At 52.3% G+C, this 22,112-nt stretch overlaps 10 protein-coding genes across 10 annotated transcripts; 6 read left to right on the forward strand and 4 right to left on the reverse strand.

Annotated features, from left to right (window-relative positions):
- Positions 1–4,347: 4,347 nt before the first annotated feature.
- Positions 4,348–4,774, forward strand: QC763_117618 (uncharacterized protein; the record flags this gene model as incomplete). The annotated part of the gene is made up of 3 exons (XM_062908349.1): positions 4,348–4,419; positions 4,447–4,622; positions 4,765–4,774. The coding sequence occupies 3 exons, from the start codon at positions 4,348–4,350 to the stop codon at positions 4,772–4,774; spliced, it is 258 nt and encodes an 85-aa protein (XP_062771435.1).
- A 1,812-nt stretch (positions 4,775–6,586) lies between these two features.
- NOC4 (Maturation and nuclear export of 40S ribosomal subunits interacting protein) lies at positions 6,587–8,529 on the reverse strand. The gene is made up of 2 exons (XM_062908350.1): positions 6,910–8,529; positions 6,587–6,835 (listed from the first exon to the last, which is right to left on the reverse strand). The coding sequence occupies exons 1-2, from the start codon at positions 8,407–8,409 to the stop codon at positions 6,680–6,682; spliced, it is 1,656 nt and encodes a 551-aa protein (XP_062771436.1). The 5' UTR covers positions 8,410–8,529; the 3' UTR covers positions 6,587–6,679.
- A 130-nt stretch (positions 8,530–8,659) lies between these two features.
- Positions 8,660–9,986, forward strand: ATP4 (atp4 subunit B of the stator stalk of mitochondrial F1F0 ATP synthase). Its single transcript, XM_062908351.1, has 4 exons — positions 8,660–8,785; positions 8,870–9,321; positions 9,383–9,605; positions 9,663–9,986. Exons 1-4 carry the CDS (start codon positions 8,755–8,757, stop codon positions 9,683–9,685), a joined length of 729 nt encoding a protein of 242 aa, XP_062771437.1. The 5' UTR covers positions 8,660–8,754; the 3' UTR covers positions 9,686–9,986.
- Positions 9,987–10,870: 884 nt separating this feature from the next.
- On the forward strand, positions 10,871–12,301 carry QC763_117640 (uncharacterized protein; the record flags this gene model as incomplete). Its single annotated transcript, XM_062908352.1, has 1 exon — positions 10,871–12,301. The coding sequence occupies one exon, from the start codon at positions 10,871–10,873 to the stop codon at positions 12,299–12,301; it is 1,431 nt and encodes a 476-aa protein (XP_062771438.1).
- A 469-nt stretch (positions 12,302–12,770) lies between these two features.
- On the forward strand, positions 12,771–13,236 carry QC763_117650 (uncharacterized protein; the record flags this gene model as incomplete). Its single annotated transcript, XM_062908353.1, has 2 exons — positions 12,771–12,794; positions 12,859–13,236. The coding sequence occupies 2 exons, from the start codon at positions 12,771–12,773 to the stop codon at positions 13,234–13,236; spliced, it is 402 nt and encodes a 133-aa protein (XP_062771439.1).
- Positions 13,237–13,406: 170 nt separating this feature from the next.
- On the reverse strand, positions 13,407–14,315 carry COQ4 (Ubiquinone biosynthesis protein; the record flags this gene model as incomplete). Its single annotated transcript, XM_062908354.1, has 1 exon — positions 13,407–14,315. One exon carries the CDS (start codon positions 14,313–14,315, stop codon positions 13,407–13,409), a length of 909 nt encoding a protein of 302 aa, XP_062771440.1.
- Positions 14,316–14,771: 456 nt separating this feature from the next.
- Positions 14,772–16,285, forward strand: QC763_117670 (uncharacterized protein; the record flags this gene model as incomplete). Its single annotated transcript, XM_062908355.1, has 2 exons — positions 14,772–14,891; positions 15,118–16,285. 2 exons carry the CDS (start codon positions 14,772–14,774, stop codon positions 16,186–16,188), a joined length of 1,191 nt encoding a protein of 396 aa, XP_062771441.1. The 3' UTR covers positions 16,189–16,285.
- A 1,601-nt stretch (positions 16,286–17,886) lies between these two features.
- Positions 17,887–18,216, forward strand: QC763_117675 (uncharacterized protein; the record flags this gene model as incomplete). Its single annotated transcript, XM_062908356.1, has 1 exon — positions 17,887–18,216. The coding sequence occupies one exon, from the start codon at positions 17,887–17,889 to the stop codon at positions 18,214–18,216; it is 330 nt and encodes a 109-aa protein (XP_062771442.1).
- A 95-nt stretch (positions 18,217–18,311) lies between these two features.
- On the reverse strand, positions 18,312–20,420 carry QC763_117680 (uncharacterized protein; the record flags this gene model as incomplete). The annotated part of the gene is made up of 1 exon (XM_062908357.1): positions 18,312–20,420. One exon carries the CDS (start codon positions 20,418–20,420, stop codon positions 18,312–18,314), a length of 2,109 nt encoding a protein of 702 aa, XP_062771443.1.
- A 309-nt stretch (positions 20,421–20,729) lies between these two features.
- Positions 20,730–21,302, reverse strand: QC763_117685 (uncharacterized protein; the record flags this gene model as incomplete). The annotated part of the gene is made up of 1 exon (XM_062908358.1): positions 20,730–21,302. One exon carries the CDS (start codon positions 21,300–21,302, stop codon positions 20,730–20,732), a length of 573 nt encoding a protein of 190 aa, XP_062771444.1.
- Between the last annotated feature and the right edge of the window lie 810 nt (positions 21,303–22,112).

A 22,112-nucleotide genomic window follows, 5' to 3' on the forward strand; every position in this document is an offset into this window, starting at 1 on the left:
GTAAATATCGCAGCGCCTACACTACAAACAATTCGTCAATGGCGTCAGGGTACTGTCACCAGGCATGGGATTCCTTCGTGCGACTGCGAACAGGTTCTCGTCATCGTCTTCAGCTTCAATGGGTGCCGCCAAGCTCTTTGCTCCGCGGCAGAAGCATGAGGGCCACGAGGCGTGGATGCCGTCTTCTGTCTGGAGAATCTGAAGGCTAGAGAAAAAGAGGCTATTTTGGACGAACGGTTGTGGATAAACGGGAAGTAGCGAGAACGGAAGTCTCTGGGTCCCTTTGCGGCACCATCTGAGAAGCTCCGCGGTTCCAATCATGGTCAGTCGCTTACAACGTCTGTCTGATAACGGTACGGTCACCTGACCTGCCTGGCCGAGATTCGAGAAGGCATGCTCATTTCCCCGGTTTTCTCACCTTCGATTCTTCCATTCAGCATCCTAAAACGCGCCCCTCGCCGCTACACAGCATCTCCACGCCCCGACTGACACTTGACAGTCCAATTGTGTGCTCTGTATCACCTCGAACGGTCTCCACGCGCCCTGCTTCGATGGCCAGCATCTGATATCGAAGCATATCGTTCTATCCGCACCCGAGTTGTGGCCCGCAGCCCACAGCCTGGCGGCAGTCCAAACGCAAATAGAAAGATACCAGGCCAAAACGGATGGAATGGTAAAAAGTCGGTGGCTGGTATTTTGGAGTTTGGTTTGGATTGCAGCGCGTCGTCTCCACTAGACGGCGAGCCCGCAGGTGCGGAAGAGAAGCTGGCCACTCACGAGAGCTGCCCAGATGCATTTGTGCACCCGGCCGCATATCTCGAGGCCCGCGCCATCTCGACCCAAAACAAAGAGTCCTTTCGTCTCTGCCCAACCGTCGGCCTGTTTCTATTCTCTAACGCGCGGAGGAGCGCGTCTGTCGGATCCAGAGCCGGTCGCGAACGATGCACGAAAACCCACTCTATTCACACTTTTGCTCACTTGTGCTCTTGAGCCTCAGTGGTTGACTGTCAGGTGTCAGCAGCGTTTCGCGTCTCAGAGCATCATCGGCAGCCAGCCGGCAGGCATGGCACCCAATCGATTGTCTAGAGTGGTGACGGCGACATTTCACCTCACTTCACTTTACAGGCTCTTGGTCGGCTGCCATGAAAACATGAACCCCGAACCGAGTGATGAGCCATCAGCTAACTGTGAGATCAACACAACTAGGCGGATTGGAGGGCTTCCCGGCGAGCTACTGCAAGAGCAGTCCCCGCCGTGCCCTTCCTGAGGTGCCATCAGCACTTGGTCTTTGCTCTGGCTCTATCAGTCTGCCTATGCTTTGCCCGCACACATGTGCGGTTCGAGATGATAGGCAGATTTCTCGGTGTTTTGATTCCTGCCCTGCTATCGGGACGACGAGTGTGGGACGACAGCAGCGTTCCGGAGCGGAAGCGGCTGCTGCGGGCCCGTTGAGAGATGCGGCAGCGGACCGGACACGGCCAATCACCACCTTGAGGCGACCGTGCAGTTCTGGGGGCTCATTATCTTCCCACTAAGCCACCGTCCCGACGTTGTGGGAAGTGCCCCTCATAATCCTTTAGGGGCCCAGGCCATGCAGATGGGATCGAACAATGTTGTTTGTTTTTGTCACGAGCAAAGCTATCATTTGTTGATTTTCAGCTTCGGGTCCCACGCCCAGCTCTGGTTTGAGAGACCATGGGATTTGCCCGTCAGACCTGCCCGCAATTCGTCCATATGACGGGACTGTCAGGAGCGGACACGCTCCCGGCTTGCTTGAGCATCTGCAGCCGTCGTTATGCAGGCAATATCTTGCGTTGCGATGAAAGAAGGCCTAATATGCAACCTAGCGAGGCGGTCCCTTTGTGTCGGATCGATATCTCAACATATGCACTCCCACAAGCAAGCAGTTGACGATCACTGCCCAACGTCTGTCCGGTCTGCCAATACGAGCCCATCAGGATACTGGTTTTGAGCAGGTCTGCACGTATGCCTGTGGCAAGTTGACTATCTAGGCCCCTTTTCGGGGACCGTAGCAACCATCCTATTCGTCGCCGATATCTGGGGCAGGTTTTCTCTCGCCAGTCGCGGAAATGACCCCTCAGCAAAAAACGTGACTGACTCATAGGTTGATCTCGCCGATGGCAGAACATCATCAACTTCCTGTCCCAGTCGCACACTGTTTCGTGTTGCTCCTCTATCTCCTACATAAAATCTGCTACGCCATAACCAGAATCGAGTCTTTCTGCCTTGCCTATCACCTACACGGGCATCCGTTCCGCTCTCGGCCAGTGTTCTGGATGGTTGAAAATCTTGAAGATATTCACAGTCGCACGATACATGACGCCAAAGTGGCACGTTCCCTGTTCCCTCTGCTCTGCTCCACCGCGTCTCCGTCGGATTACCCATTCTGTTACTAGAAGCAGCAGAGAATGCCTCCATACAAGCAAGGTGCAGCCATTCCGAAGACGCCAAGAGTTGGGATATTGCACAGTTGAGCGGTGAAAAGGTCACGATGCTGCCTCGGCGTTGCAGAGAAGAGAGATTTTCCAAAACATACCCCGCCGCTCCGAGGCATTATTATTCCTACCTTCCGCATGGTTCGGGATCCGACGACTGAGGGCCGTACAGACGGGCTCATTCTCGGCCGGCATCGCTGAGAAGGGAATGGCATAATGCAGCTATCACGGTCAAGACTTTCGAGAGCTGCATCGTCTTGGAGATTTCTGGTGGAACCTGGTGCTTCAAGAGGCGGATACTGGACCTCGATCCGGAAGTCTGGGTCACTCGATGTGTGCAGGGTGCAGTAGTCCACAGGCTCTATCAGGACTATCAGGACATTTTGGGTCCGCCGCCACTGCTTGGTCCGGGTTGCTGCATCATAGTAGCACGCAACATGGGCACGAGACGCGAGACTAAGGTGGTGTAAGCAGCGGTGTTGCTTGGTCTCTGTTTTGCATTACATCACATTAGGGGGGTAAAAGAGGGGGAGACCGGCTGATGTTTTGGAGGGGTAAAAGGAGGGACAGAGGCGGTGTCTAATTTTTATTTTTTTGGTCGGCGTCTTTCTCGCGATGTCAAGGGCGGTGTTGAAGTTCAGCTTCATCGTCCTAGTGAAAGCACCTACTCTATCCTACATCACAGATGCAGGGCCAAGCTGTTGATCTAGGCCACGGGAAAAACCTGCTACGGAGTTTTTGTTCACCGAAAATTGTGCAGAAACGGAGACATTACGACATTCTGCCTGGAAGACGTTTGAAAATCCCCTTTTAGATGCATTTGAGATCCAGGAAAACGGAAATCTACAGCCAGAATCTCAGCAGACAATGAGTAGCGGTGAGGAGGTCGGCACGTTTTACCCCTGGTCGCCAAGGAACCCGCGAATCGCAAATCCCCCTGCCCGCCCGGACTGTGGATTTTTGACTATGGACTTTTGCACACCCTACCCATATCGCCGATCCTGGTGCAGCTGCGAACAGGCCGACCGTGCGGCGATATCACGAGCTTCCTGGAGTGGGCGTTCTTGAAGTCTTTGGTGTTAGTCGATGTTTGTAACACGAGTCAGAGTTTAAAGCCACCGGGTTGGAGTTTTTTTTCGGTCTCAGGGCCGTCTCCAGGTGAAGAACGGCACTCCGCAGGCCTCCGCGAAGAATCACGGAGAAGACGGGATCGATCGATAAACCATGCGAATTTTCATACACACCGCCGATGCAGAGACCGGGGATCAAAACGGTTACCAACACGCTACTCGCAGAGAGCCGAACCAGACTCTCGGTTTTTCTAGTCAACGAGGTCCCCATGCCTGTGTCCGGGGGAGCAAACTTTTTTTTTCTCCTGCCTCCTTGTCCCCGTTTGATTTTTGTGGGTATGATGGGAAAGCTTGGTAGGGAGCGTCATCCATGTCTAATATTTGGGAAGCATGACTTTGCCCCTGGTAAACATGGCCATTGCTCGCTATCGGTGTCAGCACAGCGTCGTCGCGGCTCTCTGAAACAGCCGCGCATCCGATGGATTCCTCCCTCGGCGTGTTGTTGACCGCTAGATCCGAATGACGTTCTCCTGGACGGAGGACTCTGGAGACGAAGTGAGCTGCGATGAGCTGAGCGGGCCATAGAGTGGCTTCACACTCAGATGTCGGGGGTTTGATGGATGGCGCAGCACATATCTCGATGCCGGCGTATGCTCTTTTGGGAGGTATTTCAGTCATGGATTTCCACCAACAGTATACCATACTGTCGAAAAAGCGACTCAGGTACTATCTCTGCAGGCATCAGCCCAGAGTAAGGTGATGAAGATGGCAGCCTGTTGCGTGAAAAGATCTCATATCTATAAGCATATCAGAAGGATAGGATGACATCGCTCGTGCAGCGGGAGGAACCATTCACAGCCATGTCAGACCGCCCAACGACCCATCCCATGCAAGTTGGCTTGAGAGAAGAGCTCGGATAGGTAGACAGGTCCTGGCGCTTACTTACGTGCACGCAGACTTCAGAGCCTCCTTTGACCATCGTGCTACGCGGCCATCAGCTTAGCCTCAGCGCTTGCGAGGTTTTTCAAGTAAAGGAGAAGATGGAATGGAACTCGATACTATCAAGGGCTGCTAACACACACACAGCCTCCTCATGGTAAGTCAAACTAGCGAGCGGTTGGCGTTTGTACACAGCCTCAAGGGTCAATCGGTCAACTCCATGATAGGATGTGCTCCTGACTTTCCCCTCCCTAAGCTAGTTCTTGTGGTCAGTGAGCAGTGATCAATCAATCTCACAGCACGAGGTGAAACCAACCCAGGCAGCCCCAGACCAAAGGAGCTCTTACACTGTGACCGCATGAGCAGCTGCCACAACGCTTCCCCGATCCTGATGACATTTTACCACCAGACCACAACAGTTACATGTGTGGATTACACAGTTCTGGTTTCCCATAATCAGAACCATCCAATCTTCTCGACTCGATATTAAAGGGGGGCGTACCGAGGTCTACATCCCGAGAATAGACTGGCTGCTCGCCTGCCATGATCGTCCGGCGTCGGGATGTTTTGACCGGTTTGGATTGCAAGCTGTTGTGGTATATTCTCCTTTTTGGGGTGCTTTTTTGGCTATGTTTGGGATGGGGGCAGGTCTACCGTTTCTGTTTTTGCCTGCCACAGCCCATCACGATGAGAGACGGGAAATAGTCTGTGGGACTTGCACGCCGGTTTGGTTTGCTTGGCCTTGTAAGGTTGAGATCTAGACTCCGATTTGCGCTCTTCGCCGTTTTTAGTTTGTAGGCGCACACCTGGCACAAGCTTTCCCTGGTTGCTTGTGTGATGATGATAGAGGGATGCCACTCAGGAAAAGCTCCGGATCCAATAACTCCTAAGATAAAAAGGAAGGAATTTGAGATACCTGCCAAAGCATACTGTCAGCTCTATCCTCATTTCTGGACACCACTTGACAAAGATATTTCGGACAGAACACTTGTCTGCAGTCCTAAGTGGGAACGAGAATATAGCTCTGTGTTCACGTTGATCATCAAGTCACACAACCTCGGTCTGTTGTCACCCCCTTACCTTAGCCAGGGGGTTACTGGTCCACCGCTATCCGTCCCATGGCTGACAAGCGCTCATGCTTGCTTGCAACAATGACCTTCACACGCTGTGACCGAACCACTCTTTCTCCTTAGTATAGTTGGTTTAACCTACCTAGCCTGTGTCATATTTGCACTTTGAGCCTGGCTTGTATGTTTTGATATCCCTTCATGTGTAACTCAAACATGGTTGAAGAACATCCATATGAGGTAGAATTGGCAAGTGGCAGCCGGCAGACGCGTGTGACATCCATTCTTATTTACGGAGAATTTTTTTTTCATCGTGTCGTAGTGGTGAGAGCCGACAACCGAGGTAGGCTAAGGTTTGCTGTGTATCACCTCATCGCGAAGAGGTCTTTCGAAAGCAAAAGAGGGAGGATAGTGGTTTAAGTGATCTTCCAGGTTGCATAGGATACCTCTGCTCCGTCTTTCAGCTCGAGGAAACATACCACAGCATCACAACTGTGGCTCGATGATAAGAATCCCGACCGCACGAATATCGAGCAGAAGACAAGCTGCAGTGGGATTTCAGGTCACGACTTGATCACTTGATTATTGGTCCTTTACCCGTGAAAACCCGCCGTCTGAGCTAATGTCCACATTCCAAGCCCAGAAACTGGCTTTACACACATCCCAACAAACAACCCTTCTCAATGGTTGATGGTCTACACCAACTTATCCCTGCATCTCTCCCCACCAGAGTGAAGTAATAATGTACAACCAAACCCGTGCAAAAACGGGAACCGCGAATACGACTGTCATTCATCTTTTTGTCCGCTTGTCTCTTCACCCCTATCACAACAGGCTTGCACAAACGGGCCGGACGACGCCCATTTCACCTCCGCTGTTGATGTATCCTCCCTCCCGAGCAACCCCTTCCCATCGTCTCGTCTTACACAAACAAGGATGATATGACGTCCTCACGTTGCTTCATCAGCCCATCATGGATAACCACCCCTGCCAAGGGTAAAACTCCGTGATGCGAGTAAGGTAGGAATAACAATAAGCAAATGAACGCTCGGAACCAATAGTAACCTGCTCAATTACTACCTCTCAAGTATGGTATCTTCATCGTGATGGTATCTCGAACCTAGCAACAGCCTCACATCTCTTCCATCTACGCCGTCCCAAAATCCCACAACCCCACCACCAGCGAATCCTTCAGCCCCTGTTTCTCCTCCTCCTCCGTAACTTTTGTAAACACCCTCTTCGGGATCATAAACTCCACCACCGGCGGCTTCTTGATCTCCTTGCCCATCTCCGCCTCGAACAACTGTTACCCAAATATGTTAGCATCTTTACCCCATTTTTCCACAGCCACCCCCAAATTAAGAAAAAGACACTTACACTCCCATAACTATGATCCAAAAAGTCCTCCACATTGTACGCCTGCTTGGTAAACTGCTCACTGATAATCTTCGCAATGGTCGCCACATTCGGATGCCAATGCCCCTGCAGCTGCACCACCTCCCAAAGACAACTCTCAATCGCCCTCGTCTCCATCGGATCCCTCTCCCAAGCCAAAAACACATCCTCCACCCCTCCCTCCTCAATCTTCTGCTTCTCCTCCTCCGTCCTCGGCACCCTGTGCATCATGAATGTTGTCAGGGGGTGCTTCTTGAACAAGTTGTAAAACCAAGGCACAATAGCCACAATCGCACTCGGGGGCGCGTTGAGTGCCAACCTGGCCAGCTTCTTGATAAAACTTGCCACCATTACCGCTGGCAAATGTGATGAGCCGAGGAAGGTATCAAGCAACCGCAAAAAGCGGGAGCGGTGCTTGGAGTGGAGCATGTCTGCGTCTAGCAGGGAGTAGAGCTTGGTGTAAAACTCTGGGTAGTCGAGGTTTCGTTCCTGGATGAGATAAAAGACACCAGAGAGGGCCAGTAGAGAGATGGACCCGCCGGCGTTGTAGCAGTCTGTTAGGAAATCCATCAGGAGTTCTGGATTGGTGAACCAGGGCGCGATAGAGTTGGACATGACGCTGAGGATCTTCTTGCGCTGGTCTTTGCTCAGACCGAGTTGCATCAGGGCTAGCCAGGCGTCTTGGGCTTGACTTTTGTGTTGGGAGAGGGAGCGGACGGGGTGCCTTTTCTTGGTGGTTGGGGGTTCGATGTAGAAGGTGTCGAGATCTTTGTTGGAGGAGGGGACATCATCGATGTTGAGGAGGAGGTTGAAGATTATGGCGCGGACTGTTTCGTTGAGGTCGGCGGAGGGGTCTCTAAGGAATTCACTGATGGCTGCGAAGGTGTAGAATCTAATGTCGTCAAACTCGTCGATGAACTTCTCGGTAAACTCTTCCCGTAGTTGCTCGACTGGTGACTGGATGATGAAGTATATGACTTGGGTGAAGAAGTATCGTGGGAAGGCGGGTTGGTCCCGGCCATCAAGGTGCTGAGCTTCGACTTTGAGGAGAGACATGGCCAACAACAAAGCTGGGAGTGCCAACTTCTCATTGTTGAACATGCGTAACAAGACTTCTCTAAAGTCTGCTAGGCGCTCCCGAAGCCATTTTGTGACTGTCGCATCCTTCTCTGACGCTTCCCTTCTCTCCACCAAGCAGCCCATGGCAAGTAACCGCACGAAGACGCGGCATAGTGTCTCCGAGGCGGCGATGGCGGTGGGACGATCCTCGTCGTACTTTTGCGCAAGTTCGAGGAGAGTAGCGATGTTGTTGTAGTGTTTTCTGGACTCGAGGATCTCGGCTTCGAGCTGTTTGAGTTGGGCCTTGAGATCGACACCCTCGTCGCCGCCGGATTTCCTCCGTTTCTTGCACTTGTCTCCATTCTCTTGACGCTTCCTCTTCCCGGCCGAGGCCGACGACGGTTCCTTTGTAGCTGCTGCCATCTTTTATGTGGTTCAATCGCAATATTTCGCGCTCTTGTTGCTTGTTTCCTCCAAATTCCCTGCTCAGGGCTGCTTCGCGGCCATGTCCTCCAGAAAATTTAAGTGGGGCTGTCGCAATGGAGCAGTGGGTTGTTGGAAAATGGAAATTTCACAGCAGGGATCCGGAGCACCGCGTCTTGGCAAGGCCAAACTTAGAATTCAACATCAGCTGCGCTGGCACGTGATCCCGAGCTCTACGGCAAAGAGCCGGGAAGTACGCATTTCGTTAAAACCTCAATTCGCACTTGGCACTTGAGAGCTCCGTCAACGTCGAGCCGTCACCCACCCGATATTCCCATATTCACAATGGCCTCCCGCTTGGCGAGAAGTGCTCTCGGTGAGTTCGAGACCGGCCAACAGTTGCCTGCGAGGCGCCAATTGAGACGGCAATGACAAAGTGACTGACCACCGAGCGCCGCAGGGGCTGCCCGTCTCCGGCCTAGCATCGCTCCCCGCGCTCTGCCCGCCCTCTCGACCGCCATCGCGGCGCGCAACAGCTCCGGTGTCCCCGCCCAGGACCCCAAGTCCAAGGCCCAGTCCCTCATCGATGCGCTTCCCGGCAGCAACCTCCTCTCCAAGTCGGCCATCCTCTCGTCCTTCACCGGCCTCTCGATCTATGCCCTGAGCAACGAGTACTATGTCGTCAACGAGGAGACCGTCGTCGCCTTCTGCCTTCTCAGCGTCTGGGCTGCCCTGATCAAGTTCGGCGGTCCCGCTTACAAGGAGTGGGCTGAGGGTCAGAACAAGAAGATCCTCGATATCCTCAACTCGGCCCGCGCCGACCACACCCAGGCTGTCAAGACCCGCATCGAGGACGTCCAGCAGATGTCCGGCGTCATTGACGTCACCAAGAGCCTCTTCGCCGTCTCCAAGGTAGGATAGCTGGGTTATGTTTGCAGGGAAGAGCTGGAATGGGTGCTGATGCCGTGTACAGGAGACTGCCAAGCTCGAGGCTGAGGCTTATGAGCTCGAGCAGCGCACTGCCCTTGCTGCTGAGGCCAAGACCGTTCTCGACTCGTGGGTGCGTTACGAGAGCCAGGTCAAGCAGCGCCAGCAGAAGGAGCTTGCTGCCACCATCATCGCCAAGGTCCAGAAGGAGCTTGAGAATCCCAAGACCCTCCAGCAGATTCTCCAGCAGAGCGTTGCCGATGTTGAGAGTGAGTTGGCTCAGATCTCCGTGCTTGGAACGAGCTGTTGCTAACAACATATTGCAGAGATCGTTTCCGCCAAACAATAAACAGCTAAATAGCTACCCCAGTCGAGTTTTGACCCAGATCGAGATCCCCTTTGTTGTACCAGTGTCCATACACACCCCTGTGCATTTAGCCAATTCAAAACTTTTGACTTGTTCTATTTTGATGGCCTCAAGGTGCGCTTTTCGCTTATCATGAGCTTTTGTAGCTGTGGAAGAAGTTAGGAAAGGATCGGCAGGTCCCTAAGGGTTGAGACCTCACAACTACAAAACTGCAAGTCCATGTATTATTATGCTGGAACGTTGTCTCTAGTTGCACAGGGTCGGGTTAGATCAGACTTCTAGCTTTCGTTTCTAGAGACGTATGAGACTGCCCTCATAGCACGATTTACATGGGATATGCGGGGGTTTTACCCTCCATGTGTGATGTTTTGGAAAATAATGACTTCGTCCCAATTCAAACTACTTCGCAACCAAAGCTTGAGATTCCCACGAGATCAGTGAGCTGTTCCTAAGCTCTTGAAGCTTGTGCCGGTAGTGCCCGTTATAAAACATGGGATTTGCCTTGCAGTCGGGTTGTTCAAGGTGGGGCTCTATGACCCAGCAATTGATGACGGGTCCCAGCACCGGCCAGCCAATCAGCTTCCAGAAGATTTTATTTTTCTGACTTCTTCAAAGTCCAAGCCGAATTGCGCCGTCTTCGAAAAAAGTTTGAGCCCACCCACCTCCACGACGCCCACGACAAGCACGCCACGATAAACCAATTTCTGGATCGGAGACACCAGCAACGATATTGCTTAAGCACTTCTATACGGCGAAAAGCTCTCCAAAGCCCTATTCAGGCAATACGTCGTCGAACTCACCCAATGCCGTGCCGCATGTCGTAGACAGTGCGAGCTTCCTGCGACGGGTCTCTTCCCAGAGATTGCGACGACGTACCATGCGATCTCCGCAGTCTCCGTGAACACCGGCAACCTGTATCTCCTTTTGGGCACCCGCCCGCAGCTGCGGGTGTTTGCTCAAATACCCTGCAGACACACACCATGGTTTCTCAATAACCATTTGGCGGGCCGGGGGGCCAGCCCACGGTTACGGAGAGGGGCATCGTCAAAGTCCCCGCCTGGGCGAGGATTTGACCCCAATACAAACCACAGACGACGCCCAGCGCCTTTTTCTTCGGAACCGCCACCACGTTATGCGAAGCGTGCTGTTCTCCCAACACATCTTGGAATGCGGCCCGGCCCTTTCGCCGCCGGAAGACTGAAAATACCTCCAGCAGCGAAGCCTTTCAAACCGAACGAGGTGGAGGAACCCTCTGCGACTGTTGTCGAAACGGAAACGGCCGACATTGAGGAACACAAAGAACCAACTAGCCAGACAACCGACCATGACGAGAACATAAAAGGGGCCGAGGTTAGAGTGGCACCTACGGATCAAGAGGTCCAAGAACAAGACGTGGTAGCAGAGTCGAACCGAATCCTATCTCGAATAGCGATGTGGGACCAACAAGAACAAGCCGTGCCGGAATCTACGCCTGTGCCGGCAGACGATCTCGCACCGTCAGAACACATCCATGTTATGGGACTTGACCCTGTTGGCCGCTACATCACGCATATTTTGGCCAGCTGCGACCACATCCCTCCGGTGCGCTATGTGATGCACACCCCTGGTGTACACAATGTTTTCAAGCAGAATGATCGAAAGTTGACCCTTTACCGTGGCGACCAGATGGTCACCACCAATCGTATCATCGCTGTGAATTTTAACCAAGGCGGCGATTATACGAGTCCGAAGCAATATGCGCTTCCAAGCCTCATCAGTAATCTGATAATCACCACTCCAGCCGCTGACGTTGTTCGGATTTTGGAGCCGATCAAGCACAGGCTCGATCACAGGTCCACCATTGTCCTGATTAATGATGGCTTGGGTGTCGTCGAGGACCTCATCAAGACGTATTATCCTTCGTCCATTACTCGCCCAACTTTTATTCTTGGACAATTCACTGGAAAGTTGGGCTATACGGGCGAGCAATTCTCGGTGGAGGAAGTCGAGCTGGGCAGACTTCGCATGTCAATTTACCCCCAGCAGATTCAGCAGTCCGGTGTCCGCATCGTTCGCCACCCGCCGATCGAGCACACGTTGAAGCCAACGCGCCTCCTGAGGACACTGAGTGCGATACCCGACTTGCGGGCGGCAGGTTTCCCCATGGATGACTTCTTCAAGAAGGCGTTGCCAACCATTGTCTTTCGATCCATTGTGGACCCTCTGACGGTTGTTCTCGACAGCACCTACGATAAGCTGCCGAAGAATGCGTACGCGAGGCTGGTCATGGACCAGCTTCTTAGTGAGCTCTGTGGGGTAATCTCCAGACTCCCAGAGGTCAGAGACTCCCCAGACTTCTCTCGGTTGACTGTCACACAGAGGTTGAGGAAGGAGATTTATCACAAGCTGGTGAGACAGCAGACTTCTAGCTCGAGGATGCGGTCGAATGTGGCTCGGGGCTGGGCTACCGATATCGATTACCAGACTGGCTACTTTGTCGAGCGTGGTCGGCAGCTGGGGTTGCGGGTCGAGAATCTCAACTCGCTCATTGCCGAGGTCAAGGCCAAGCAAAAGATCCAGATGGACAGGCAGAACATGCAGATACCTTTCCAACTGTGAGTTCGCTCTTAGGTTAGAAGGGTAGTAGGGCGTCAAAATGGGGCCATGTACAAATTACTAAAATGTATATTATTGCATTGTATATTGGGTATAACTGTGTGCACTTACACAACAATTGGGAGGTTAGATGTTAAAACGGGGAAAGGGGTTTCCACACTGCATATAGGGGGGTTTAAATAGCAATGAATTGGGTTTCTACTGGTTAAAACCTCGCAATACCTTAGAGTTGTTTCATAAGGTGCCTCAACTGCACAGCTGTTGGGAGCAACCGGTATACCTAATTGACTTTTACGTATTAATGGGCTTGGGTGATTGAACCCCACCAAAATCTTTTGACCCCGCGATCGCGATAAACTGCTGCGCTGCTACCACCACCCCCAATCCTGGCATCATACCATTCGCATCCTTGCCCGCTCTACATACCTACAGCTTCATAACCAACCCGAATCCATATCAAACCACTGCCGAAATGGAAGACGCCGAGCTCGAAAAGGTACCCTTTTATCCCTTTCTCCCACCGTCGCATCAACCGACTAACCCCCCTACCCGTCAAACAGATCCGCAAGGCTCGCCTCGAACAGCTCAAATCCCAAGGCGGCGGCCCCTCCTCCCTCGGCAAAGCTGGCGGTGGTGGTAACGCAGGTCCCAGCAAAGAAGCCGAAGCCGAAGCCCGCAAGTCCATCCTCAACCAGATCCTCCACCCCGAAGCGGCCGACCGGCTGGGGCGAATCAGACTAGTCAAAGAGCAGCGCGCGACCGACGTCGAGAACAGGCTCATCATGCTCGCTCAGACGGGGCAGTTGCGGTCCAAGGTGACGGAAGAACAACTGAAGGAGCTGTTGAATGCGGTGGCGGACACGGAGAAGGAGGAGAAGATTGTTGTTGCGAGGAGGAAGGGGTGGGAGGATGATGATGATGATTTGTTTGATCTTTAAGGGGGGACAAGGAGAGAGAGACGGCGGGGGGTGATGATAATGATATCCATTCGGTTTTGCCTCGACGGCATTGTTTGCGAATTCAACAAAACTTGATGATGATTTGAATTTCACAATGCTCATACAGTCATATATATACAATCACACAAAAACACCATAATAGTACACATCTACCCCCTCGCCGCCGCCTCCCGTCTCTTCTTCTCCTCCCTCTCCCGTCTCCTCATCTCCCTCAGATCAGCCGGCACCTCCACCCCCAACTCCTTCCTCAGCTCCCCCACATCCTTCTCGAGAACCTCCTCCCAATAAACATTAATCACCTCCTTCGCCCTCAGTCCATTCCTCACCGCCCAAGGCCCATACACGCCCCAGAACCTCTCCCGTTCCTTCTTTTTCATCCCCACAAGACTAAACACGCTCAGGCCCGTCATCGGCAGCAACGTATTCGCAAACTCGAAGGCCTTTAGCGCCACCTCACCCTCCCTCACAACGGGGAGTCCTGTCAAGGCGTGGTAAAAGTCGTGACATTCCCTGTATCGCTGCATGACATAGGCGCATTCCTCGTCGTCAATGTAGCGAACTGGCGAGCGGGTGTCGGGGGAGACGCCCTCGCGGTCAAGCCAGGAGATGTACGTGTGGCCGACTGTGTTGGGGGGCAAGGAGCGGAGGTAGGGGAGGTTGAGGGAGGTGGAGGTTATGCGGGGGCGGTCGCGGAGGATGCGGCGCCCGGTGGGGGAGGAGAGCATGGCGTCGCGGAGGCGGTAGATGAAGTAGGGAGTCGAGGTTGTCTCGGCGAAGGTGGCGATCAGGTCGCCTCGGCGGGGGTTCTTGAGGGAGATGAGGCCTGAGCCGATGGCCAAGGCGGTTTTCTCGACGAAGGAGAGGGGGACATGGCCTGGGTAGTTTGGTGGTGGGCGGGTTAGGGAGGAAAAGAGAGAGTATGGGCGGCGTTGCTGGGGGATGGTGTTGTTGTTGTTGTTGTTGTTGTTGGAGGGGTAGGTTGCGACGGGTCGGAGGGGTCGGAGGAGGGGAGCGGTTTGGCGGGCGAGGGCCGCGGATCGTTTGAGTGTCACCTCCATGGCGGGTTGAAGGTGTAGAACCAAATGCGCATACTGGACTCCAGCCGGCGCAATCGGTGACGTTGGGGACGGGTGGTTCGATATCGGGAGCTGTCCGAAGCTCTCCGGAAAGTAGGACAGGGGTGTCTTTATCGATAAGGATCCAAGTGGTGATAGCGATAAGGTTTTGCTAACATGTGGACTTGTGGAGCGATTCTGGGTGACTTCCAGGCTGAGACAAGACCCCCGAGTTCGTGGTTGAACCGGCGATTCTAGGCCATAAGGTATTGACAAAAAGAGCAAAGGGATATGGAAATGTGTTCGGTGCTAGTCGGGAAAACCCAGATGCATGTTTATGTGATTGTTTCACGTTCCCTTTCTTTTCGCTAGTTTGTTAGCATCAATGCAAAAAGCATTTCAGCCCCTGGCATTCCGAACTTTCTCACTTACACGTTGTAACCATCGCAATTCATCAACATGGAGGCCTACGACGAACTCCTCCGCTGGGCCAGCAAGCAAGGGATCGAGGTTCACGGTATCGAGGCCAAGAGGATACCCGGCAGGGGAATTGGCATTGTGGCTTCGAAAGACCTGAAGGTACTATTCACTGACCTCCTAACATCATGGCTGAGAAGACAAAGGTGTAACAGCCATACGGGTTGATTGGTTTCTAAGCATTGTCGATTGGCATGTATCATTTGAGCCCAGTCAACTATCTTCAGACGTGTTACTATGTTTCGGGCCCTCACATAAGCAAACAGTTTTCCTCCTCACGCCTACGCATTTTACCTCACTTTATACACACCAGGCTAACCTCTCCTAGGCCAATGAACGCCTCATATACGTTCCCGCCGCCTCCCTCCGCACCCTCACAACCATCCGCCCCGAAATCCGCAAGGCCCTCCCTCCACCAGCCCCCAAATACAAAGGAACCCCCGTCCACGCGCTCCTCGCAGCAGAGCTACTCCTCGAGACCCCCACCATCAAGAAGAAATACGCCCCCTGGCACGCCGTGGTCCCAACCCGTGACGATATCCTGTCCACCCTCCCACTAGCCTGGCCAACATCCGACCATGAGAAACTACACTCCCTCCTCCCCTACGCAGCCCGCGCTCACTTGACCAAGCAAAAAGCCAAATTCGAAAAGGACTGGCAATTGACACGTGATGTCCTCCTTCCAAAACTGTCTCTCTCTCCCAAGGGTCGATATTCCAAGCAGGAGTTCCTGTATCATTGGCTGCTTGTCAATACGAGAACGTTTTACCATGAAACCCCCGCGACGGAGCGACTGACAAAGGATGACAAGATGGCTCTGCAGCCGGTGGCGGATTTGCTCAATCATTCTGATGAGGGGTGTGAAGTGGTGTTTGATACGGGGTGTTATAGCATTTCGGCGGATAGGGAGTACAAACAGGGGGAGGAGGTGTATATTTGCTACGGGACGCACTCGAACGACTTTTTGATGGTGGAATATGGGTTTTGTCCGGAGGAGAATAAGTGGGATGAGGTTTGTATTGATGAGGTGGTCCTGGAAGAAATGTCAACCGCAAGAAAGAAGTGGTTGGACGGGAGGGACTTTTTGGGCAAGTATTTGATTGATGAGAGGAATTTGACGGGGTGTTATAGGACCAGAGTGGCATTGATGCTACTGTGCACGTCGAGGGGTCAATGGGAGAGGTGGGTTGATGAGGGAGAGGATGGGGGGGGGGAGGTGCAAAAAATGGTGGATCGGATTATGGTAAGGGTGTTGGAGAAGTATCTGAAAAGGTGTATGGAGGCGATTGGGGAGTTGGAGGGCTGTGGGCCGTCGGGGGAGATGGTGTTGAGGAGGTGGAGACAGATTGAGAGGTTGGTCGAGAAGGCTTTGGAGGAATTAAAGGTTGAGGACAACTAATAGAAAGGCAGCTCTGATGTATATAGTTTACCTAACACGCAGTGTTGCGGGTGCGGTACCCTTTGGGCAGCAGTTCAATATGAGTTCAAGGAAATGGTTGGAGGTTCATTCAGGCATTCAAGGTGAAATTCACATGTATTACAGACTACCAAAAGCAGATTTAAAGAGTCAGTCAAGTGACCCCCTGAGGACTTTGTCTCTCAGAATGCTTTCTTCATATAGCCAAATACTAATCAAACCAAGCACATACGACCATATGGCGCAGAAAGCTCGGGATCCCGTCCGCTCTCCCCTAGATAAGCTGCGCACAGCCGGACTAGTACTCAGGTGGGTGACCACTGGGGAATCCCCGGTGTTGTATGTTTTGCATCTTTTAATAACTTCTTTTTCTATATTCTCACAAGAATCAGCATTTTGTTTTCGTTGGACACCTGCTCTTACGTTTTGGTGAACTCCTGGTGGCATCAAAGCAGTCATCTGTAGGGCACAGACCAATCCCATACCCGGCCAGGGGGGAATCTCAGGGGCAATCGTACTTTACTCAGCATTCAGTCCACAATAGAAAGGTCTTTCACTAGGTATGCATTGGTAGTAAACGTGTGGGAGGTAATACTCCTGCGGGATTGGGCAGCCAGGTTGCTCCAAGGCTTTGGTCTGGGCCAACACATCTGGGAAAGGATAAGGAAAGGTTTTTGCTCTCCGGAGTTGTTTGTTTGATACTTAATAATATCATCAACTACTACAAATCCTCGCTGCCGTACAACAAAACGTGTATGAATACTTGATTCATTTGACTGTGTGACTGTTTGACCTCCATAACATCATGATTTCCGCAGATAAATAGCAGATGGGCATTAACTCAGTACTGGACTTTACATGCAGCACATATCAAATTAAACTGTTAGCTCAGGAATCTCAACTGAATCGAAGCAAAGTCCATCTCTTTAAGCCAAGTAGCTGAAGAGAGGGCTCAGCAGACAGGTATATTTGTTGATTGTAGGCTACCATTGCATCTCTGTACGGCACAGCCCGCATGGCAAGGTGTAAAGCAGGCACATCAAAATAGAGTAACTCGATATCGTAAAGAGCTAGGCAATGGGAATTTACCCACAGGGTAGTAGAATAACACTGGCTCGTGATGATTTATTCCCTAGTCCCAAACTTCGTTCAGCTCTCTAGTAGTCACTTGGGAGGGAACAGCAAATACCACGATGACGATGGGACCTTCCCAAACAAGAACCGAGTGGTGGCTAATAGGTATCTACCCCAGAAACAGAATCGCCAAAATTGTAGGTAAATTTTAGAGAAAAGATACAGCCCTGTCCACCTAGGTAGGTACCTATCTGGGGTATTTATAATGAGGCAAACTCCATGGAAAAGAACACCTCCTTTATTTACTGATCTTATCATCCAGCTAGCTCTGATACTCTTTTCAGAGTGGAGTCTCGATTTTATAGCACTACTCAAAAAGCTGCCCATCATGGTAAGAGCAACCTCTAATGGCCCTCTATATAGAACGCTAACAAACCACTTCACCACCCCTAAAGATCACTCCGATCATAACCTTCCTCGCTGCCATTACCCCTGGCACCATGTCTGCTCCGGCAACAAACAGAACCGCCGAGGGCATCAACGCACTTGAATTCCTCACCAAACGACAAGCCGTCAGAGGCGACTGGACGTGCCAATTCTTCTTCGATGGTCCAGGCCATGACGCTCTCAGAGCCGATCACGCAGCCTTCAACAGACTGTTTGGCGGCCCTCGCCTTACCGCTCGTGGCGGATAGTGCTATGTTGGGAGGTGCAACGGACGCGACTTTGCGTGGTGCAACATTGCTTCAAACACACTTTCTGAGTACTCCAATCAGAGGAACCTCGTTGCGGATACAAACCCTTATAGCGGGATCAACTGCGTGTATGACTATATGCCTGCTTATGAGTACTACTGGTGGGGATGGGAGGGCGCTTTGCGGTTTGATAACAGTGACATTCGCAGATGCTGAAGGATGGTCTGTGGTTGACTTGTAGCTGGTCTTGTTTTGATGCTGAGTAGCCTAGGTGCAACTTGACGTCAGAGAAATGTAGACTCCCCCCTAAACCCATTAGCTCCCCTCAGGTATCCTTCATGTGCTCCTCGCATCCGTCAAACAGTCCGCCAACAAGCCCCTCGCCTCCTTCTCCCCTATAACTCCCACCTTTGGCATCCCCTTATCCAACCCCCCCTGCCCCGGCCACTCCTCCATCTCCCGTTCAAACTCCGTCATCCTCCTCCAAACAGTATCTCCATCCGCCTTAGAAAATCCTAGATCCACCCGGTACAAAAACCCCTCCAAATCAACAATCTCCACATCTCTCTCCTTTATTTCCCCATCCCGATCAAGCTTTACCCCCCCAGGCTTGACCACCCTAACAAGCGCATACCTCACCCAAGCAGCCTTCAAATCCGGCATCCAACTCATCCCCTCCCCTTCCGGCCCTTTATTCCCGACATCAACATGTATCCCTCTCTCCACGATCACGTTCCAACTCTCCTCTGGTAGTTCCCTCACTTTTGGTGGGTCAGGAGTATGGAAAGGGAGAGGGTCAACCTCCACCCTTGTTTTCTGGTCGACGGTTAGGGTGGGAGGACAGCAGGCGAAGCCCCATAGGGAAGTGCGACTATGGTGTTGTATATCGGTGGAGGTGAGCAAAGAGCGGAGATACATCAACAACCCAGCCGCAAACTTTTCAGGGGTGAGGAGGAGTGGGTTGAGGAAGTGGACTTGGGAAATGGGGGGTTGGCGGGGATGGTGTTGGGTTTGTTGGCGGAGGAAAAGATATTGGAGAGGATAGGGTGAATGAAGCCATGGGCGAGATACAACAGGGAGAAAAGGTTCGCCGATGAAAGGGGAGGAGTAAAGGCCGGAAATGTGTAACTTCTTGAAATGGGCTAGGGGTTTGCCTGGGTGGGTGGCGAGGGCGGAGAAGAAGGTCCTGCTGGGGGTGTCGGAAGTGCGGGTGGGTGATTGGAGAAGGTAGAGAGATTTGAGGGTTGGTCTTGTGAGGAGGGCGTCGATGATGGTGGTTGAGCTGTCGTGAAGGGTGTCAACGTTGAGACTGAGGGAGACAGGTGGCGCCGGGGTGGTTTCGAGAGCAGCGATGACAGAGAGGGAGGAGAGCTTGTTAAAAGATGCTAGGTCGAAATGTAGTTCGTTGGTAAAGGCAAGTCCGAGTAGTTGGCCTGTTTTGGGTAAGTGGCCTATGTCTTGGGAGCGCTTCTGTAGGTGTTGGCGAAGTATAAACTTGGTGTGCGCTGTTCCGGTAAGTTGGGTAAGAAGAGTCTCGGATATTATATCAAGGTTTTGACTTTCAAGCAAAGCGTCGATGAGAGCGGTCAACTCAGCGTCTTTCTCGGCCGGAAATAGGGAAAGGGCAGGCAAGGCAGCGGTGGTCAGCGGCCATATCAGGTCCAAGACTGTCGGATCAATAAGTTCAACTTCGTCGAGCTTCTTCACCAGGTCATCGCAAGCCTCGTACTCAAATTTAGTCAGATACCCAGCGGCGGAAAGGGGTTCCCGTGTCCTATTTTCTTCTAGACGAAGCTCGCGCGGCCCTGAAGGGTCACTGTCTCCCCAGTCGTTGTATTCATCCACTTCTCGAGGGCGTTCTGATACGTGAATCATTATGGTTGACCGAAAGGCAATGATCCCATACCGGATTGCGTTCAAGTCAGTGATGTCCACCACAGCCATCGCATACTCCATGTTTGTGTTGCTAAACATAGTACCCAGTGGTGCAGGCAGGACAGACAAGCCTACTCCGCGCTCCCTGTCAAAAGCCACGCCGAGCACAAGACATGTCGAGATAAACGGGAACTCGCGCACACCGCATTCCCACTGCGGAGAAATGGACTGCCTCATCCATGTTGGTGTGTTGGAGAGCTCTGTTCGATGCAGCCCATTTCGGGGATCTTGGTAGAACTGGGCGGCGAGCGAGAGTTCAGACTGGATACCGATATGGTTCGATGGGTCAGAAAAGACAGTGACAGCACCCAGAATGGCTGAAAGAACATCTCTGCCTTGAACGGCATCCAAATCTACTAGGCCGCCTTCGCGTTTGACGACTGCCAGAGGATAGTGTTGGCCTGTGCCGTTGGGGCCGAGTTTTGCGACGATGTAGACGACCAACGCATCTGGTGCTGCTGGCGTCTGGCTGTTGGCTTTCACCCAGTACGGTTTGAAGTTGGATGACATTGTCGAAACGCAGCAGTTTCATAAACACTTGCAACGTAAATAGTGCAGATACACTATTTCGGGCTGATGAAATCGTGGGGTATTGGAGTGGGCGTCACATGAGCAGTCGTTGGTTGTTGGCAAACAAACTGCACAAGGAAGGCGCGAAACAAACATGGAATTTTATCAAGCAAGGTAAGGTACAAAAAAGCAGCAGCGCCTGAGTCGAACGAGTCGAAAGGCAGAAATACACAAAAAAGCCCTGATTTTCCTCGTCCGTTCATCCTCTTCGTCACCACCACTGATACACTGGCAATACAGCCTCCTTCCTCACTGGCCGCTCGACACAACCTTGATGACGATTCCGGTGGGCGTGTAACGATTGCTGACATAGGCAGTCGAATTATACATGGGGTTGGTTCTGTTAACCATGACACCCAGCGAGCCACCGTCTGACAAGCACCCAATAATGGCTTTCGCCTTTTGAGCATCCGTCGCTCCCACGCCGCCGTCGATCGTGGTGGCGACATCTTCGAAAAGGACGGCCGAATTGGCCGTATCGTTGAGGTGCTTGGCCGTGACCATGACGGAGCCACGTTGGTAAAGCGTCCATTCGTCACAAGTGCCGAGCTCAGCCGGGCCCATTGTCAAGAGCCGGCCAGCGCGGACCTGCCGACCATACGAGCGGAGGTAGGAGGCGACATATTTGATATCGTCTTCTGACACCTCTTGAGGGATGCCGCCGTGTTCCTCGGTGTAGCAGTAGAGGTTGGTGGTTTCACCTTCGTAGCAGACACGTCGATGAAGAGTTGGCTTGTTGCTGGGTGGGAGGGAGGCTACCATGGTGCTGCTGGCAGTGAGGAGAGCCAGGCTCAGCTTAGTAAGAGTGGTGACAGTGAACATTGTCGTGATTGAGGAGACAGTACTAAGCACAATAGCGAGTGTTTGGAAGGTGATGAGGTGGATAGGATGACTTGAGTGCTTCAATGGCGCTTCTTCACGGTCATCTTATACCCACTCATTCACCAGTCAAGCCGCCATATAAGCTAACCCAGCACAAGTACATTGTAATAGGGGAGGGTAATTTCTGCCTTGAGTGTTCTCTAATCGGTTCGAGCCATCAACGAGGCCATCGTCAATTTGCCATGACCTCCTGGGTGCCTGTTGCCACTCGGATCTTCCACCTCAAAGAGACTCTATTTTCAAGCGTTGGTCATTCATTCTAGTTATTTACGAGCTGTTGGGACATGGTTAAGTCCAATATTTCAGCCCCGAATGAAATTCTTTCAAATTGGTTTCCATACTAGGTGGGTTCTTTAGTCTTTGGAGATCATCCATGCATGGACAGCTGCGGTCATCTTGACGCAGGAACATGGCGCAGACGGCCAGTATGTGAGGCCAACAAGAAGAGGCCCATGGTTTCGTCCGAACTTCAGAAATTGTAGTTGAATCAAGCATTGTAGATTGCTTGGAAGATCTATTCACCTACCGGGTATATGACTACGGTCAGGTGGCCAGGCCGTTGGTAGCCCAGGGCATGAAGCAGCAATTTGCCACAACAACTGATAATGAAGGTTAGATGGGCTTTTTTGAAGTTGGTGATGATCTGAGAAGCCATTGGGTGATAAACTCAACTGAATCTAGGGCGCCATTGGGCCAGAACACGTTCAAGGCAAGCCATCTCATTTAGCCACGAAAGATGTATACCGAATC

This window comes from Podospora pseudopauciseta, chromosome 1, assembly GCF_035222475.1.
Source record: "Podospora pseudopauciseta strain CBS 411.78 chromosome 1, whole genome shotgun sequence".
Taxonomy (NCBI): Eukaryota; Fungi; Ascomycota; class Sordariomycetes; order Sordariales; family Podosporaceae; genus Podospora; species Podospora pseudopauciseta.

Coding starts and splice junctions, on each gene's coding strand:
- NOC4 (XM_062908350.1), bottom strand. CDS start 8,409: ATGGCAGCAGCTACAAAGGAACCGTCGTCGGCCTCGGCCGGGAAGAGG. Junction 6,836..6,909: donor TGGATCATAGTTATGGGAGT/GTAAGTGTCTTT, acceptor TTTGGGTAACAG/TTGTTCGAGGCGGAGATGGG.
- ATP4 (XM_062908351.1), top strand. CDS start 8,755: ATGGCCTCCCGCTTGGCGAGAAGTGCTCTCG. Junction 8,786..8,869: donor CTTGGCGAGAAGTGCTCTCG/GTGAGTTCGAGA, acceptor CGAGCGCCGCAG/GGGCTGCCCGTCTCCGGCCT. Junction 9,606..9,662: donor GAGCGTTGCCGATGTTGAGA/GTGAGTTGGCTC, acceptor AACATATTGCAG/AGATCGTTTCCGCCAAACAA.